General features: G+C 46.3%; 1 protein-coding gene across 2 annotated transcripts in view; it reads right to left on the reverse strand.

Annotated features, from left to right (window-relative positions):
* The window catches only part of pex7 (peroxisomal biogenesis factor 7), a 42,529-nt gene that overhangs the window by 17,523 nt on the left and 4,889 nt on the right, over positions 1-20,117 (reverse strand). For both annotated transcript variants that reach the window (XM_054748464.2, XM_054748463.2), the window contains exons 7-9: positions 12,810-12,916; positions 12,449-12,562; positions 10,666-10,721 (exon numbers count right to left, since the gene is read on the reverse strand). In XM_054748464.2, the coding sequence (XP_054604439.2) occupies positions 10,666-10,721; positions 12,449-12,562; positions 12,810-12,916 (277 nt within the window). The remainder of the gene's footprint in view (positions 1-10,665; positions 10,722-12,448; positions 12,563-12,809; positions 12,917-20,117) is intronic.

The raw sequence follows: 20,117 nt of genomic DNA on the forward strand, positions 1-20,117 counted from the left end.
TGGGCTCTTCAGCCCAGCCCTGAAGACTCCTTTCCAGCATGTTTTAGTTGTTTCCCTGCTCCAAAACACCTGAGTCACCTGTTCAGCAGCTCATCAGGCACTGCAGGAGCCTGTAAAAACTCAGTCAAGGATGCTGGATAGCGACCCTCGGGGAAGGGAGTTGATCTAAAGCATCCACTGATATGTAGTCTGTGTGTTGCTGTCTTCATCTCACACATCTTCATCATTCCCCCCCCACTCCACCCCACCCCACCCCCACCCACCTCCAGCATCTGCATGTAATCAAATGAGAAGAGAGCAGAACGTCTGATTCCAGCAGGTCAAACAGAAGAAAACAACAAATGTTCTCATGGATTTAAATCCATCGGCCAACCTGGAGAATTCCTGCTTCCTCCTCCAGCTGCTGCTCTGCTTATCCAAAAAATTCACATTTTGTTAAAATCTTTCTTTGTATTTCAAAACCCTTTAACTAATCAAAAGAAGCGTATACTGATTATACACATTTATGTTAGCTTGTCCATATTCATCTAAACCCGTCATCATTCATGTTTTACAGGAAGCTACTGGGGTGTTTTACCTGTATGTCTGCTACGGGCCAGTTTTACAGGAAGCTACTGGGGTGTTTTACCTGTATGTCTGCTACGGGCCAGTTTTACAGGAAGCTACGGGCGTGTTTTACAAGAAGCTACGGACATGTTTTACAGGAAGCTGGCGTGTTTTACAGGAAGCTACGGGCGTGTTTTACAGGAAGCTACGGGCTTGTTTTACAGGAAACTACGGGCATGTTTTACAGGAAGCCACGGGCGTGTTTTACAGGAAGCTACGGGCGTATTTTACAGGAAGCTACGGGTGTATTTTACAGGAAGCTACTGTTGTGTTTTACAGGAAGCTACGGGCATGTTTTACAGGAAGCTACTGTTGTGTTTTACAGGAAGCTACGGGCATGTTTTACAGGAAGCTACGGGCGTGTTTTACAGGAAGCTTCGGGCGTGTTTTACAGGAAGCTACGGGCGTGTTTTACAGGAGGCTATGGGCGTGTTTTACAGGAAGCTTCGGGCGTGTTTTACAGGAAGCTACTGAAATGTTTTACAGGAAGCTACGGGCGTGTTTTACAGGAAGCTACTGAAATGTTTTACAGGAAGCTACGGGCGTGTTTTACAGGAAGCTACTGAAATGTTTTACAGGAAGCTACGGGCGTGTTTTACAGGAAGCTACTGAAATGTTTTACAGGAAGCTACGGGCGTGTTTTACAGGAAGCTACTGAAATGTTTTACAGGGAGCTTCGGGCGTGTTTTACAGGAAGCTACGGGCGTGTTTTACAGGAAGCTACTGAAATGTTTTACAGGGAGCTTCGGGCGTGTTTTACAGGAAGCTACGGGAATTAAGGGTGTCCCAAATCGACAGTGTTCTTTTTGGGACACTGAAGGGCAGGGATTCCCAAAGTGTGGTGCGCGCACCCCCGGGGGTGCGCGAGCTGCCGCTAGGGGGTGTGCGAGGTGAAAAGTGTAATGGCTGCAGAGCTCAGAGAAGTCTGTCATATGTCACCATTAGCGTAGCCAGAAACTCATTACTTACTCAAGAAAAAGTAAGTGGGCACAATAAATGTAATTGAAAACAAGTATATTTTTGAGCGTGTGTCCTCCGCAAGTGCCCTAGCTTCATAATAATAATGCGTCGAGCTTCAGCACTCTGGCCTGCGCACACCGATATGTTCCGTATTTGATCATTTTTAACGGTGTTGGAGGAATCTGAAGGTGGCGAGTCATTCTGGCAGATTGTAATTAACACCCTGCCTCATGCAGGTGTTCTGACATTGTAAACCTCACACACAGAACATTGTGGATGTAACTAAATAAATCAAGAAATGATTCCCATTCAGGCTATTAACAGCGCGCTGAAGATCTGAAGTTCAGAGTGCATCTGTCAGAGGTCAGACGCGTTCCAGCGGAACCACGGCTCACGGGTGCACATGTGAGCACATCTGGGCTGGGCAGAAGTAATTTTACAACATTGGTTTAAATAGCGCCAATAACGAGACGCGGTGACTTGAGCGGCTCATGGAGCTGTGCCGCGCGCACACACACACACACAGATTCAATAAGCGCGCACGCTGCACAAACTCCGGCGCACCGTCAGACTGAAGGCAGAGATGAGCACTGCCTCCTCCGTGATAAAAACCTTTAAGAGGTTTTATAACAACATTTTTCATTCAAGGTCAAATTAAGATATTAGCTTCTATTTTGGGATGACGTATTAAAGTCGGGTCGCTCTAGCCAGTGACTCCAAACCTGACAACTCATGTTACTGCAGCATTCGTTATTCCAGTACGCGTGGCAGCGGATCGCAGATTCAGCCACACCATAAAACAGCAATAAGTCGGTCTGAGGCAAAAGTGAACCTCATGGCTATATCTTTTCCATCTTTTCCCCTATAGACATTTGATTGTGAACAAGTAGGTGATCAGCTCAGGTTTACGCAGAGCAGAAGGAAGGAGAGCACTCTGGCCGCACAGGTTAAACGTTCCTACTTTAAGAAAACCGTTAAATTGCATTTTTTATGTGCTACTGGGCACTCTAAATATTTATTTAAAATTAAATCAAAGGAAATTGTAATGGTATCGAATGTTTATTAAATACTATTTAAAAAATGAAAGTGATGGGGAAAAAGGTCAATCATACTTTTTTAACCCTGTCTGATTAGCTTGACGTCTGATATATATATATATATATATATATATATATATATATATATATATATATATATATATATATATATATATATATATATCCATGCCCTGATGTGGGGGCTGGGGGGTGCGTCGACATGGTCGGGACATAGAAGGGGGTGCGCGGCTAAATAAGTTTGGGAACCACTGCTTAAGGGTATCCCAAACTGACCCTACTCCTTTTGGGATACTTACATGTTCTTTTTGGGACACTCAAGGTTAGCCCAAACTGTCTGTGTTCTTTCAGGGTATCTGCTGGTTTAAGGGAGCCAAATTTAAGACTTTTTTAAGACCTTTTTTAAGGCCACTTTGACCAAATTTAAGCTATAATTTCCAGCTATTGCCTGGAACCGGTGCTAACCACGTCGCAAACGTGGGATTAGCCATCCAGTTACCATTAAACTTGCACTTCCCCATGGCGCGAGCTCCCACTAGCTTAACCAGCTAATGTGCTCATCTAAAATTAGCCCCCTTTCACGACCAACTGAACGTGCACGGTTCCGCTTACGCCAACATCATACACAAAAAAGCTGAACACTAACTAGAAATTCATGAAAATTTTATAGAAATAAAATAATCTTGTTTATTGGGTCGTTGGTCATTTAAGACCTTTGGAAACTGTATTTAAGGATTATTTGTCATTTTTAAGGATTTTTAAGACCTTAAATTTGGAAAAGCAAATTTAAGACTTTTTAAGGACCCGTGGATACCCTGTCTTTTAGGGACACTCAAGTTACTTTAAGTAGCCCAAAATAAAGACACATTTTGGGGCCTATATCTCAGGCTGTGAACATGATAGAGAGGTCTAGTCACTTCTAACATATTCTAAAATAACAATAGTCTGCTATTTCTACAAAAGGAAGGGAGTCAAAAGAGTCTATGGTTTTTAAATGGGAGCCAGAATTATGTGGTCATACGCACGATTTTGGCACCCAAGAGGTCAAAACAGCACCAGAACGACAAGCTATGGCTACCAAACCGTCTGGGCTAACTCGGGGTGATGGCGGCATGTGGAATCGGTGTTTGGTGAAAATAGGTTGAAAAATGCCACGTTGGAGGCCACATGGCAAAAAAGGCGGGAAAACTGCCCTCCAGGCCCAAGCGGACCCTTAAAACATTATGACTGGCACAAGTTCGACGTATGTTGTTCGAACCAGCACCGAGATGAACCAAAAGATTTTTGTACGCTTCGGACAAATGCAAGCCGAACGGCGGCCAAAAAGGGGCTCAAATCTAGGTCGGGCTTCATTTTGGGCCTAGGGTTTTGGCCGTTACTTTTAAATTAATAAAAATAGTAAATTTTTACATAGGGACACGAAATTCACAAAAGTTGTAAAGAAGGATGTGCCGAATCACAATTTGTTGGTTGCACCCCCTTAAGTCGCTCACAGACCTAGTTTGCCCATTAGGGGGTGTAGCCAAAAAAATGTTTTCACTCTCTGGTTCGGGACGTCAGTACAAGCATGAAAATCAACTCGCCTCTTTGATAGCACGCACGGCGCCAGAGTTACACCATTGCCAAACTGCAAAAATCGCGTGCCTTGGGGAGCTATATCTCCGGAACCACAGAAGATTTTGCCACCAAACCACCTCAGGTGGACTCGTGCTCGGCCCCCGAACCCCATCCTCTAAGATGGCATCGCTGGCATCAGAAGAATTTTTTTTCTTCCACTTTGTATCAGCTGGATACAAGTCCTTTTTGGCACGTTGCTTCCCAGACCCTATTTTTTTGGCCAAAATCAGACAGGACACTTTTTTAATTATTTTTTAAATTTGACAACCGATTCCGATTGCTTGGCCCTACAGGGACGATGCCCTACAAAAACGGGACCGATCGGGCGTTCCGTTGAGGAGTTGTGGCCAAAAAGAGAATGATCTCTGGAACCCTAGGTTTCAAAACAGCACCAGAACGACCAGATACAGCTACCAAACCGCCTGGGATAGCTCGGGGTGACGGCGGCATGCTGAATCGGTGTTTGTTTGGTGAAAATCGGTTGAAAAATGCCCCGCTGGAGGCCACATGGCAAAAATGGCGGGAAAACTGCCCTCTGAGCCCAAATGGACCCTTAAAATGTTCCGACCGGCACGAATTCGACGTATGTGGTTTGGGCCAGCACCCGGATGCGCCAAAAAAGTTTCGTACACCTCGGACAAACGTAAGTCGAACAGTGGCCGAAAAGGGGGTCAAATCTAGGGCAGGCTTTAGTTTGGGCCTTTAGCTGTTGCATGTAGGGAATTTTTTGACCCCCTTGCCTTCCTCCGATCTGGACCAAACTTGGTGAGCACTTACAACTTATCAGTAGTGACTCCCGTGAATATGTCCAAATTTTTTTCTCAGTCAGGGACTCATCTACCCCCTGAAAAATGACCCAAAATTCATTTTGGCATACATTTGAAGGAGCACCAAAATGAAGAAGGGCAAAAGAATGCCTGTTTTGTGACCTTTAACCTTTCTGATTGATCTAGCAGCCAGAAAATTGCGTAGGGCGGACCTGAGGGTCACCTGATGCTATAGTCAAAGTTTCAAGTCTCTAGGTTAAGCATAAGCCAAGTTTCAGCTCATTGGGAACTGGGAACTAAATGCTGAATATTAAAGGTACAGCTTAACGAGGTTTACCCTTGCCCTATTTACAAAGCAGAGGAGCAGTGGGCGAGGGGCTCTTAACCCATTTTGATTTTGAGGTATTGGGGATCAAAATGGGACACAGACCATCTTCCTTTTGGGCTGCTTAATGGTAACCCAAACTGTTTTTTCCCCTTCTTTTTAGTCTACCTAACAGTAGCTCAAACCGACTGACTTCTTCTGGGGGAACTTTTAAAATTCCCAAAATGAAGACGCACTTTTTAAAACACAAGGCTTTTTAATTCTTAAAAATAGATAATTTTTGCCTAGGGACATGACTTTCACATACGTTTTATAGAAAGATGTGCCGGTTAATAATTTGTTGACCGTGTAGCTGTCTCAACCAGCTGAGTTCAACATCTTTTTGGACAAAGCCTGCCCTGATGCTCGAGAGCGAGGTACCCTCATCTATGTCGACGACATTCTTGTTCGTCAGCGTACCTTGGATGACCACCTGTCCGAGCTGGACCACATCATGGATCAGCTCGCAGCTGCTGGTGCAAAGATTTCTCTCGCCAAAGGTCAGTGGTGCAGGTCAATGGTTCAGTTTGTTGGCCTCCTTTTGGGACCACAGGGAGTGCAGCCTCAACAGGGCAGAATTCAAGGTGTGACCACCATCAAACCTCCTCCGAACGTCTCGGAACTTCTGAGTTTTCTTGGGGTGTGCAACTATTCTTTCCAGTTCGTAGAAAACTACGCAGAAGTGGCGAGGCCTCTGACTGCCTTTCTGGAAAAGGATGTGCCTTTCGAGTGGACAGTGCAGCAGCAACAGGCCATGGATGACCTGAAGGCCGCGCTATGCTCAGCTCTGTGCCTGGCACTCCCTGATTGTGACAAAGAGTTCCACCTTGAGGTCGGGTTCTCATCTAACTGCTTGAGTGCCTGTCTCTATCAGGTATACGAATGCGACAGGCGTGTCGTAGCATATGCCAGTATGCTCTTGTCCGATCCTGAGTTAAAATACTCTTACTGTGAAAAAGCTTTGCGTTCCACCATGTGGGCAGTTAAACACTTTTCCAGCTACATTGGTGGACAGAAAATCATCATTGAAACTTAACATCAGCCAGTGACCTTCCTTAACAGTCAACGCATCAGAGATGGTGTGGTGACCAACACACGCATTGCGTCATGGCTGTTTGCTCTTCAGAGCTTTGACATTGAAGTACGCTATGCGCAGAATCGCCGTAGTCCTCTTGGCATGGGTCTGGCTGCGTGCCAGCATTGCTCGGATGACGCTGTCGTGTCGGTCCTACCGGCTAACCCTCCCCAGACACTGCTGAACCCCAACCACCACTACTTTGACCAGGCTCTCTGTGTGAACTTGCCAACTGTGTACGTTGATGGCAGTTCCTTTCGACACAGCGCTGAACCTTGTTCAGGCGTGGGTGTTGTTTGGCTACATGCAAACCAGAAAGACTCTGAGTGTTACTAGTTGGGTCCTAAGACCTCACAGTTTGCAGAAATGGCTGGGATCTTGATTGAGCTACAACTCGCTGCTGACCATGGTGTCCGCAAGCTGGTGATCTGCACAGACTCGGACTACTTGCGTCTCAGTTTCATTTGCCATCTACCTTCTTGGAAAAGTAACAGGTTCTTAACCTCTAACCGGAAGCCCGTTAAACATCAGGACCTCTTCATGGCATGTGAAGCCTTAGCGACATGAAATGACATGCAGATCTATTGGCGTAAGGTCAAAGGTCACTCTCGGACACCTGGAACTGATAAGGATCTGAACGATCTTGCAGACTCTCTTGCCAAACAAGGTGCAACTGATGGTACCCCATGGTTCTTCAACCCCTTGTGGCTCCCTGACGATGTGTCTTCTCGGTCAGACCCACCCCGCGTGTGTCCTGACCCGAGCTCAGGCCGCTAAAGTGTCCAACTCTCAACCATCTGATGGCTTTGTGTCCATCCAACCTGTCTTTTCTGAAAACGAACTTGTCAGCCTCCAGTCCCAGAATCCTGCTATCAGTAGGATGATCCTGTACCTTTCTGATCCGACAGCTCATCTGCCTTCTTCTGTCGAGCTTGACTCCGTCCCTGAGCTCCGTGCTGACTTTCAGGTTCGTGTCACGCTGAGGATGGCTGAAGGGTTGCTGATGCATGTCTCCAAACCTCCGTCATCGCCTGTCCTTGTGGCGCCGCCACCCCTAAGGGGGGGCATGATCACGCAAGCTCATGACTCTCCTTCTGCCGGACACAAAGGTGTCAAGGCCACATTCGGTGCCCTGAGCCAGGTTGCTTATTGGCTGGGGATGCGTCGAGATATCTCAGACTACGTCCAGAGCTGTCTGGTTTGCTGTCAATTTCAGCTGTCTAACCCCATCCACAAAGCTCCGTTACAGAGCAAGGGACCGTCCACACCGTGGTCGGACCTGCAATTAGATTGGAAGGGGCCCCTGACCAAGTCCAGCAGAGGTAACAAATACTTTTTGACCATGACTTGTGGATTCACCAAATGGGTTGAATGTCTGCCAGCACCTAACTACACGGCTCAAACAACTGCAATCCTTTTGATGAATCACATCTTCTCCCAGTTCGGCCTCCCCGAATGCGTTAATCCAGATAGGGGAATTCACTTCACCTCTGGAGTGATGGAACATCTTTGGTGGATGTTGGGAGTCAAGGCCAATTTCCACATTGGTTACCGGCCCCAGTCTTCCGGCCAGGTGGAAAGGATGAACCGGACTGTTGTCAGCATTTTAAGGAAATACGTGTCTTCTAGTCACAGAGACTGGGATATGAAGCTTCCGTTGGTCCTTATGACCATACGGGCCACTCCTCATGAGTCTACAGGTGTCTCCATTTGAAATGATGACGGGTAGACAAATGACCCTGCCGCTTCACCTACTGTATCAGTCAGGTCAACCCGGTGCCGCTCCGGCTTATACTAGCAAGCAGTATTTGCAGGACCTGAAAAACCACTTGCCTGCAGCGTTTTCTTTTGCGCAGACAAATCTGGAGAAATCAGCTGAGGGCAGGAAGGCTTATTATGATCAGAAGGCATCACATTCTGAACTCAACGTGGGTGATGAGGCCTGGTTCTACATTTTTGCTCCTAATTCCGGACACACAAATACAACCTCCGGTAAACGTGCTAAGAAACTTTTGTCGAAGTGGTCAGGTCAGTACCTGATAACTGAAAAACTCTCTCTGGTCGTGTATCAGATCAAGATCACCGATAGAAACAAAGACCCCAACTATAAGCGGGCCCACAGGAACCAAATCAAACTGCACAAGGGTTCCACTAATCTGGATTATATTACAACCCAAGACTGTGATAACCCAACTCCCATCACATCAAAAGGGGGGTGATCTCTATTTTCCATTGTCAGTCCCATGGTCCCCCGTTTCAGGTTACACAAGTTTATTTGTTTGTGTGTGTGCATGGTTGTCGTTCCTGTTTATACATGACGTGCAGCCTTGGGTGATTTGAGATGGTCATGCTGTGGGTTCCTGAAGTCAGGTAATGAGTAAGTTTTAACAGTAAAAGGGTTTATTCCACATACTGTTGTGTTATCCAAATGAGTTTTTATTTTCACTAATTTTAATTCCTTATGGGGCACATTCACATAGGTTGATTACTAACTTCACCGATTTACATTTTAGTGCTATTTTTCACTCATATATCTACTTTTATATTGTTATTTACAGTTGACTAAGTTGATAACTTTTGATTAACTTGTTGATTTACCAGTTATGGGCTACAACCATTTTTGCCCTCATTTTGATAACATTTTTGCTTAGTGGCGTGATTCTTCCCTTACACATATTATAAGGTTTTGTTATTTTGTTCTTTTACACCACTTTTTCCAGTACACGTAGTGTATTGCATCTATTTCTTCACTTGGGCTCTGTTCACATAATTGCTTCACATAGTACATACAGGCATATTGACAGGCTTATTTTTATTTGTTGATTTGCATCAAACGCCATTTGTTTGTATCTACAATGAAGTGTCCTGTGTTGTGCTCTCTCTCCTCTGCTGAGTTTTACCGATAATCCTCGATTCCTGGGGGTGGCCCTATGATTCGTTATCGGACTCTGCTGCTTGCTGCTTGGTGTTCTGACTCGTTGGAACTGGCCTGGGATACTTCGTTCGCTGGGACCTGATCTGTTGCCTGCTCGTCTTCTTCCTACTCTGGATTACGCTAAGTGCAATTACAAGGATCAAATTACAGTTTGAATTATTCCCTCCACGTGGAGATACAAAATTCTGCTGCTGCTTGAATTATTCCCTTCCCGTGGATATATTAATGATCTACTGACTGTTGATTTAACCGCTTCCAAAGGAATTATCCGCGAAAGTCCTTCGGTGTGGGGTTCGTTCCTCACCACTTTTGGCCTCTGCCTGGGAAATTGCACCTTGCTTTCTCAACGGAGTCCTTCTGGCCTCTGTTTTGTTCAACGTCAGGTGGTCTCTGCCTGGACCACCATGCCCTTGAAAAGGGGGGATATGTGGCGTCATGAATGTCCTGTTTGACCTAAAGGTCATGATCTGCTGTGTCTGCTCGAGCAGAGACATAAAGTCTCTGACAGGCTAATCTACAAGAGATAGTGGCCAAGGTCTTTCATGCACTCTGCTCATCTGAACTGCTTCACCTCTGTTACAGCTCAAGAAGAAGACGAAGAACTCTCTTTTGATAAACACATAATCAACAACTTTGTTGTCCCCCTTGTCTTCCTCCGATCTGGACCAAACTTGGTGAGCACTTAAAACTTATCAGTCGCAACTCCCGTGAATATTTCCAGATCTTTTTCTCAGTCAGGGACCCATCTACCCCCTGAAAAAAGCCCCAAAATTTTTTTTGGCATATTTTGAAGGAGCCCCAAAATGAAGAAGGGCAAAAGAATGCCTGTTTTGTGACCTTTAACCTTTCTGATTGACCTGGCAGCCTGAGAATTGTGGAGGTCGGACCTGAGGGTCACCTGATGCTACAGTCTTAATTTCAAGTCTCTAGGTTAAGCAGAAGCCAAGTTTCAGCTCATTGGGAACTGGGATCTAACCGCTGAATATTAAAGGTACAGCTTAACGAGGTTCACCCTTGGCCTAGTTACAAAGCAAAGGAGCAAAGCGGTGGGGGAGGGGCTCGTGACCCATTTTCATTTTGGGGTTGGGAAACTTTTTTCCATTTTTGGGAGGGAGTGGGGTGGTCAATGGTCTCTCAGGAAGCTATGGGAATGTTTTACAGGCTCATTAAACTTCAGATGCCCATTTCATCTTCTGTGGCTATAAAAGTAAAAGACAAAACAGCACAAAGGAGCTTCAGGTCAACAAACCTGAGTCCTGAAAAGCAGTATGAACGGGTGCGTTTACCTGACGGTGAAGTCATATGAGCAGGACGCCAACACGGTCGATCGGAATGGACAAAACTGGAAGAAAAAGATCATTCATGATCAATAATTAATCAGAACATAAAATATAAAACAGGTACAAGCTGTTGCTGCGGACATAAAGGCTGTTTGTGAAGCCGACAATCTGGTGTATTAGTCAGACTGAAAATCTGAGGATCACGGTGTAGGGAGAGAGTTATGAACGTTGTTTATTAGCTCATTAACTGTCGGCCATTTTCTGAACACAAATTACCTGACTGCCATTGTTTTTGAGCATTTTACTGTTTTCTTGAAGAGTCAGAGAATATTTTGCACCAAAACTACCAAAAGAAAGTGGAGACTCACTTCTTACATCGGGAAGAATCAGTGTGTTTCTAGCTTTTTCCGTTCTTTTACAATCAGTGGTGGAAGTGTGAGCTGCAGAAGCTTTTCCGTTTCGCTCCTCGCTTTTTTCACAGCAGCGTCCCAAAACGATTTCCTGATTCATGGATTTTCTGCTTCCTGATCACATGACATGTGACACACATGGAAGGATCACAGCTTTAGAGCCGCGATGTTTACTGTCAAGGTGTGGAAGCTCGTTCCCATGCCCCGCCCGTTAAAAAACGCAGTTGACAACTTTAGTCGAATGAGTTAAACAGCCGTGACCAGCAGCTTCACAGAACCAGGATCCACAAACACCAGGTACCAAGGTTCTGACCCGCTGTAACCAGGTGTGGTTCTGACCCACTAAAGAGTCAGTGACGTATTCTGTCCTGGCTGACGTAGAACCACAGAGAGCGGACACACAGACACAACAGACAGACACAACACACAGACACAACAGAAACACAACACACAGACACAACACATAAACACAGCACATAAACACAATACACAACCACAACAAAACCAGAGAACACAAACACAAAACAAAACAAAAATGGAGAGAAGACAGAAAAAAGCAGCGAGGCAGAAAAATCTGGAGATACCAGTGACTCCACCCCTGAGCCAATCATGGCTCCACCCCTTCCACAGTCTCTTACGTGGCATTTCCAGTCTTGATCTGCATGCTTGGACCCACATAGGAGCAGGGACTGAAAGAGGGGTAGAGACCATGGAAACGCTTTGGTACCAGGCTGAGTTGGGGTCATCTTAGCTGAGTAGGTACTGGAAGAGCACCATGAGCACCTGCACCTCCTCACTGCTCCACGACAGACGTTTGTTCCAGTGCACAACAAGGTTTTATCTGTTTTTGTTTGTTATCACAGACTTCATACTTTGTTCTGAACACAAAACAACTCTAAAGCCACGTTTGTTTCTGTGTTGATGAGCTCCTGTAGCCCCAACAACTGAAGGGACTGAAAGCCCGGACCAAACCAAAGATCAGGACTCAGGAGGCGAGAGGAAACATCTGATTAGCTCCATGATGCTGATGATCAGGATCCAGAGTCTGCTGGGAATTCACAATGTTTGTGAGGGGGAGGATATGTTTCTCACACACACACACGCCTTATCCGTGTGTGTGTTTCTATTATGTCCATTAAAGTGGGTGTTTTGATGCTGTCAGGATTCACACAGCATCTCCACAAACACACAACAGATACACACATTCTTAGTCTTAAGGACAACATGCTGTCATACAACATCTGATGGTGTGTGTGTGTGTGTGTTACTGTGTGCATATGTGATTGTGCGCGCGTGCGTGTGTGTGTGTGTGTGTGTGTGTGTGTGTGTGTGTGTGTGTGTGTGTGTGTGTGTGTGTGTGTGTGTGTGAGTGTGTGTACCTTGACTCTGCGGATGGCGTAGGTGTGTCCCTGCAGCTGATTGACAGCTTGTTGGACGTTCCTCAGGTCCCACACACACACGCTGCAGTCCACTGAACCCGTGGCCACAATGTTCTGCAGGAATAGACAAAGAAACGTTTGACGAGTGCAGAAGGAACCACACTAATTATTCATCTGAAAACGCTGCGTTTCAAATCACTGATGGGTTCCTTTTGTTGCACATCTGTTACACAATCATGATTTCACTAAATACGGTTGTTAAATCCACACTTCTGAAGCTGCTGTTGAAGCTTTTTATGCATTAGTCTGAATCTTGTATTTAATGTAAATAAACGTGTACAGGTCTGTGGTTCAGTCTCACCTGGTCATATTTACACCAATCACAGCTGAGGACCTCAGCACTGTGAGCAGGGATGGCCAATCGACACGCTCCGGCATTCACATCCCAGATCCTCAGGGTGCCGTCACCTACGAGCAGACAGGCCACTCATGTTAACCCTTAGCTGGTGTTTGAGAACGATGACCCTCCACCAGCCCAGGGCGACCAGGCCCGTAAATAGGAAGTAAACCTCCAGCAGACAGTTCATAAACCTGACTGGACACCCCCCCCCCCCCCCAGGAAATGGAAATCCTACAGCAATGTTTCCATCCCTCCCAGATAAATGAAGGAGAATATAGTTCATATTTGCATTCATATGAATGGTGCATCACCAACAGCTTTTGGGAGGATTAAAGTAAACGAAGCAGAAGGAGGTGAAGATGAAAGGAGGTCTGAGGTTAATCGAGTTCTTCAGATATCAGCTCCAATCTTCTCTGAACTCATTTAAATCAAACTTTAAGTTCTTATCTCCTCAGAAAGCAGCGAGAGTTCAGTTAAATCTTCAGGGACAGGTCTGAGATTCTGGTTCTGTTCCAGCTGGACCTTCATTCTTAATCTGTATTTTACAGCCTGATTGTGTTTCAACCTTCTGATTCTGGAGGAATGAGACTAAACCCTCGTTTCTGAGGAGGTTGGACCCGCGGCTGGATTCATCCTGACCCCAATACTTCGGTTCCTGTTTATGAGCTTTCAAAGCCCCGAGTGGTGTTTCTGCTGTAGCCGTGAGTCGTGAAGAGATAATGAGGAAGTCTGGGAAGTTTTCAGATGGTCCGGAACGTCTGAGGACAGAAACGGTGAGGAGAACCTGAACGTGTCGCCTCCACCGTTGCAGTCATTACATCCTGATTGTTGCAGCAAAGAGATTAAAGAGCAGGTTGAGTCCTCCTCCAGAGAGACCCCCAACACACACACGCGCGCACACACACACACACACACACGCGGCCACACACACACACACTCTCACTCACACACACGCAAGTACACACACACACACACGCACACGCGCACACATAGACACAGAGTAACACACACACACACACGCACGCATGCACGCACACACGCACGCAAGTACACACACACACGCGCGCACACACAGACACAGAGTAACACACACACGCACGCACGCACGCACGCACACACACACACACACAACACACACACACACAGTGTTTGAGGATGCTGAAGAGTGAACTGTGGCGGACTGGTTTACTCTGATGGGGCTGGTACTGGTCTGTAGACCCAAACCCGGTCTAGGTTAGGGTCTACAGAAGATGTTTAAAGTTCTGCTGCAGCCGGATCCGATCCGATGGTTCTGTCTGGTTTCTACTCCTGCTGATGGATAATCCGAGCTGACATTTGCATTAAAACCATTCATGTGTTTGCTTTCTTTCCCGGCGAGCGTGTAGGCGACGGGAACGAACGCTGCAGCGGTGTCTTTCACCACCGTTTCCACGATTGTTTTATTAAGCAGAAGAAGAGCAGATCCACCACCTTCACAGCTTATTGTTAACAACACAAACCCTGGAGCACACATTACAAGCAGATGATAACCATCCAGCTGCTTTTATTCTCACAGCTGCAGCTAAAGTGCAGAAAACAGAAAAAGGTGAATTTCTGCCAGTTTGGTTTATTTAAATCTGCTCAGCTGGAGATCGGATGTATGATTCTGACAACGATGGCTGCATTACCGATGCTCCTCTTATCTACAACAGGTTATTAAGGGTTAGGGCCTGTCAGAAGTCCACAGGAGACGTTTTTCAGCTCTTTTATAAGAATCGGAGCGCTGGTCGTTGTCATGGGGGTCTGTAGGAATGGTGAAGACAGGAAATGGGAGTTCTGTTCCTTTAGGTTTCATCCTGAAAGCTGGAATACTTTGTAAACAACTCGGGAGGAGATCTGGAGGCGAAAGCGGAGCTTAACACAAACAGACGCGATGCTGGAGGAGAAGATATCATGTGGAACCGAACCAAAGTGGGTGAAGGCAGAGGAAAGGGGGGTGATAGGAGAAGAGGTGCATGGGAAGCCCTGATAAGCTCATCAGAATCAGCTGACTGACTTCCTCGTATCTCTGATGTCCTCGTGCTCCTCGGCTGCAGCCTCTAAAGCTAAACGCCACCAGAGGGGAGCCTTCACGCTGAGAAAAGACACTGTGTGACAACAAGGAGCTTCCATCCAACAGAACCAGTTGGTAATTCTTCTACTTGATACTCGAGCTGCATTAAAAGAAACAGAAAGAGCTGCTACGGGTCAAACACAAAATCAAGGAGTCAGTGTTGAGACAAATTCCTCAATGTCTCATTTATGTACATTTTTATCTACGTTATTATACATACACACACACTACCGGTCAAAAGTTTTAGAACGCCCCAATTTTTCAGTTATTTACTGTAGTTTAAGTCTTTCAAGTCCAATGAAGCTAGAAAGGTACAAAGTGAAGTGGTGAACTGTCAGAGGTTAAAAAAAGGTAAGGTTACTATAAACTGAAAAATAATGTACATTTCAGAATTACACAAAAAGGCCTTTTTAAGGGAACACGGCTGTTCTGCAGCAATGGAGGTTGATCAAGCCTTGAAAGCTGGTGCTGCTAATTCCCACAGGTGTTCCAACTGTTCTGGATTACTTCCAATCCCCTCTGTCTGCATAAAAGCAGTGTTGGAACATACTGTGGTACCACACCCTCGTGAGCATCAGTTGAACAGTATTGTACTGCAGATAATAGTGTGTTGCTACAAAAATGGTGAGAAAAAGGCAATTAACTATGGAAGAGAGACAGACCATCATAACACTTAAATGTAGGTCTTTCCTACAGCGAAACAGCAAAGAAAGTCAAGGTGTCAGTGAGTACAGTTTCCTTCACCATCAAAAGGCACTCTGGGGCAAACTCTGACAGGAAGAGGTCTGGCAGACCCAACGCCACAACCGCATCAGAGGACACGTTTCTGAGAGGTAACAGCTGATAGGCGGCTCACAGGACAACAGCTTCAAGCACAGCTTAATAGTGGTCGTAGTGAGCAAGTCTCAGTTTCACCTGTGAACAGAAGACTTGGAACTGCAGGTTTGACAGGATGAGTTGCAGCAAGAAAGCCACTGCTAAGATGTCAGAATAAGAGAAAGAGGCTTCCCTGGGCCATGAAACACCACCTTTGGACTACTGAAGACTGGAAGGAGGTATTATGGACTGATGAATCCAAATTTGAAATCTTCGGTTCATCACGCAGGATCTTTGTACGCCATCGAGTAGGTGAAAGGATGGTTCAGTGTGTGGCGTCAACTGTCAAGCATGGAGGAGGAAGTGTGATGGTTGATCTTGCTCTTACAGCCAAGCATTACAAGGATCACGGCTGCTGAAGTTTCAGTGTAGGAATCCTTATCAATGCTGCATTCACATCTTCAAGGATTTCTGATGGTACTTCACTTAGCTGTTGTAGCTGGCATCGGGGTTGCCTGGTGTTTATTTGCACCATCCCGTCTCTCAGGTCAGTTGCTGCATTTCACTGGGGCTTCATACCCAATCTCTGGATGGGGAGTTGATGTTACCTGCCCTCTGACCTTGTGTCCTGGCTTGCCCCTTGCCGTAGCATTTGCGTTGTATCTCATCAATCTCAAGTTGTGATAGCAGTCTCCGTTTGTGGGTGCTGGAACACTGGGCTACTAGTTGTTTGGCTGCTAGTGTTGAGTCGAGTTTCGACGTAAACGTTTTCCCACATCCTCTGCATGTAATCCCTCCAACTAGGGTTACTGGAGTAGCAGCATTCCCGCAGATCCAGGCTCTCGCGTCTCACCCATTTCCATTTAGTTCTACTTACCCACTTTTTGCTGTGGTTCCCCAGCACCTGACGCAGACCTTGTTTGGCGGGGCAACCACGGGCGTCACACCCGTGGGGGATGTGGGTGTTACACTTTTTCCAGTGAGGAGGTTAAACAGCCACAGTTTTCCTGCAGCTTAGCTCTAAAACTTCATATCAGCCCGGTCCTGCCCTCTCCCCCTCCCTCTCCCGTTGCACCTCTGTGCTCCAGTGTTACGTCAGTATTCCGGTCAGTTCCATTGTTCAAACGCGATTTCCCACCACTCTGCACCGTCCAAGCAGCAAAAACGTGCACGCTCATTGCAAGCTCGTTCCCGCGGTGCGCTCTGGTTTTGGTTTTATACAAGCCACAGATCTAAATGATAAATGATAAATGATCCGCACTTGTATAGCGCCTCTCAGAGTAAGGACGCCAAAGCACTTTACACTACAGTGTATCATTCATCCATTCACACACACACATTCACACACTGGTGGGGATGAACTACGATGTAGCCACAGCTGCCCTGGGGTGCACTGACAGAGGCGAGGCTGCTGAGCACAGGCGCCACCGGTCCCTCCGACCACCACCAGCAGGCAAGGTGGGTTAAGTGTCTTGCCCAAGGACACAACAGCAGAATTCTCTGTCGGGAGCCGGGATCGAACCTGCAACCTTCCGATTACTAGACAACCCACTCTACCTGTTGAGCTACTGCTGTCCAGGTACAGCCTAAATTGTGTGTTTATTTAAGAAAATGTTTTAGTGCCAACGGAATATATATTACACACACACACACACACACACATATATATATATATATATATATATATATATATATATATATATATATATATATACTTGTTTGATGTCAATAAACTACTGCTAACCTCTGGGTAACGATGACCTGATAAAGTAAACTTCACCCACGTGAAATCCTACTTAATTAAATAATGAATTCATGTTTGTGCCACAGAACCAGCCCGGAACCATTTTTCTAACAAGAATCCGGACCTTCAGATGAAACAAAGACATGTTTGTGAATTTCATCTTTTTCCTAACATGAGAACATTTCACAGGGCATCTTGTGACAGTGGTGGTGCTGCTGGAGCCACTTCTTCACCAAACGTCTTCGTGTGATGTTTGTTGTTCTGGTCCAAACCAGCAGAGATCTGAGATGTTATCAGATCCAAATTCTGTTTGCTCCTGAAATAACGGAACGGAAAAAGATTCCTGCAGAGGAAACTGACCTAAAGTTGGTCTTTAGGGCCTTACATGGACAAGCACCATCCCTACACCCCCAGCAGGTCCCTGAGGTCCAGTGACCAAAGCCTAATGGTTGTGCAGCACCAGGCTAAAGGTCAAAGGTGACAGATCATCTGCTGCTGTGGCCCCCAGACTCTGGACCTCTCTCCCCCTGAGCCTGAGATCAATGGACTCAGTGGTCTCCTTTAAACTCACCTATTCAGGCTTTGGTGGGACCTTCATCACCTCCCTCTCCTGGTTCTGCCTTTCCCAGGATCCACAGATTTCCCATTTTCCTGTTCATTTTCTCTCTCTCTTTACTTACTTTTTAATCACCAATTTCTTTCTTATTTTTATGATATTTTAATCACTTTTTATTTTTAAATGTTTATTTTTGTGACGCACTTTGTGGTTTTTATCCTGAGGCACTATGTAAAAGCTTGTTTTATCTCTTACTATTTAAAAGCTAACTAGCCTGACGCTAACCAGCAGGTAATCCTTCAGTTGTCTAAAAGTGGACTCGTGCTTCAGAACCAAGCCTCGCCTAAATAGTCAAATATGCACCAATAAGAGACGACTGGGTTCCAGATCCCGATCCGACATTCCCACTGGCTGATGGTTGCTGGTGTTCCTTTACAGAACTGCTCATCACAGAGGTTGGTAATTCAGATCCGAGTCTTTTACCCCTGAAGGTGGGAGCTGAACCCAAACAGAAGTAGAGCTCTGCTCCCCCGTGGAGCTGCTATTGGACCATCTGAATGATGTCACCAAATGAAAGCGGTTGGGTTTGTGGCGCTGATGAACATCCTGACATGGAGCCACCATGTTGTCAGTAAATGAAGAGCAGCTCCAGTCTGAGAGGTTCCAGATCCCTGGAGGGGTCCAGAGGTCCGACCCCCCCCCCCCCCCACCGTCTCATCACTTAAAGTAAAACATCGATGAGGAGAACGAGTGCGAGCCACTGAGTTTTCACACTTCACTGATTCAGAAAAGCTGCTGTCGTGTTTCCACAGAGCCTTCCTTTCATCCCCATCGATCCCTGCTGTCCTCTCATTACCGCTCCGACCGGGCCTGCAGCAGAACCCGGACAGAAGTCCTCCATCAGCACCGGCCCAGTGTGTGGGTGGGTGTGTGTGCGCCAATCACAACCATTAAGGATTGCATCCACCAAATATAATGACTCCGTTGCAAGTATTTCTACCTTGACAAGCCTGTTTGTCTTTCATTTGACTCGGGTACTGTCATCATCGCCCTGGGAGGAACCCGCCCAGAACCCGCTCAGCCCGGCTGTTTAGGTTCTGATGTTTATCAGTCGTGTCTGGAAGCAGAAACAGATGTGCTGCAGCCATCCCCCGGGCGTGCGTGCCTGTGTGTGTGTGTGTGTGTGTGTTAGACCCTGCACACACGTCAGCACTGCAGGTACAGATCAGGTTCTGATGACACCAGAACCTGTGAGTAATCATCACGTGACACGATGACATCACTTATAATAAACACTTATTATTTTTTATTAGGGTCACTTTAGTCGGTTCTCTGGGAAGGAATCCACGTCTGTGTGAATATTCTCATGACTTACTTTACCTGGTAATTAGTTACTTTTGTTATATTATAAAGTAACAACAAGAAACTCCTGAAGATGTTTAAAGTGACGTGCCACAGGCACCTGACAGGCTGAAGCCTTAAAGGATAGTTCGATCTGCCAACAAATGAGAACTTCTCTGATGTTTCCGTGGTAACGAGGATCGCTTAAAAGAGTAAAGGCACACCTCCCACAGCAGAGCCGCTTGTCTGATGTGTTTGATGTGGCGGTGCGCGCTGCAATGTGAGGAGCCAGGTGCCAGGTAGCTCCAGCCCACCCCGACGCTGGTTAAGCTCATACCTAAACCCAGACCACTAACAAACTACTGGTCTAAACACCGAAGCAGTCACACAGACAGCAGGTCAGTGAGACTCCTGCCCCGTGTGACCTCGGCGACTCTAAATCAGGGTGAAGCTGCACGCTGAGCAGCTGATGGCAGTCATCCTTGACTGGCCCACAAGATTTGATTGGCCACACCCTTCCAGGAAGAAAGAAAAAAGACTGACGCTGTTTTGGAGCACTCAAATGATTGTTTTGGTCTAAATTCGCCTCAGCTGCATGTTGTCCACGCATCTCCACTCAAACCCACAGAAGAAGGAGCTTAAAGTGGAACTGTTGTTCAGCACCCTGGGCCAGCGGGGCGGGTGTGTGGCCCAAGGCACCAGACCAGAGAGGAGAACAAA

Source organism: Nothobranchius furzeri, chromosome 2 (assembly GCF_043380555.1).
Source record: "Nothobranchius furzeri strain GRZ-AD chromosome 2, NfurGRZ-RIMD1, whole genome shotgun sequence".
Taxonomy (NCBI): domain Eukaryota; kingdom Metazoa; phylum Chordata; class Actinopteri; order Cyprinodontiformes; family Nothobranchiidae; genus Nothobranchius; species Nothobranchius furzeri.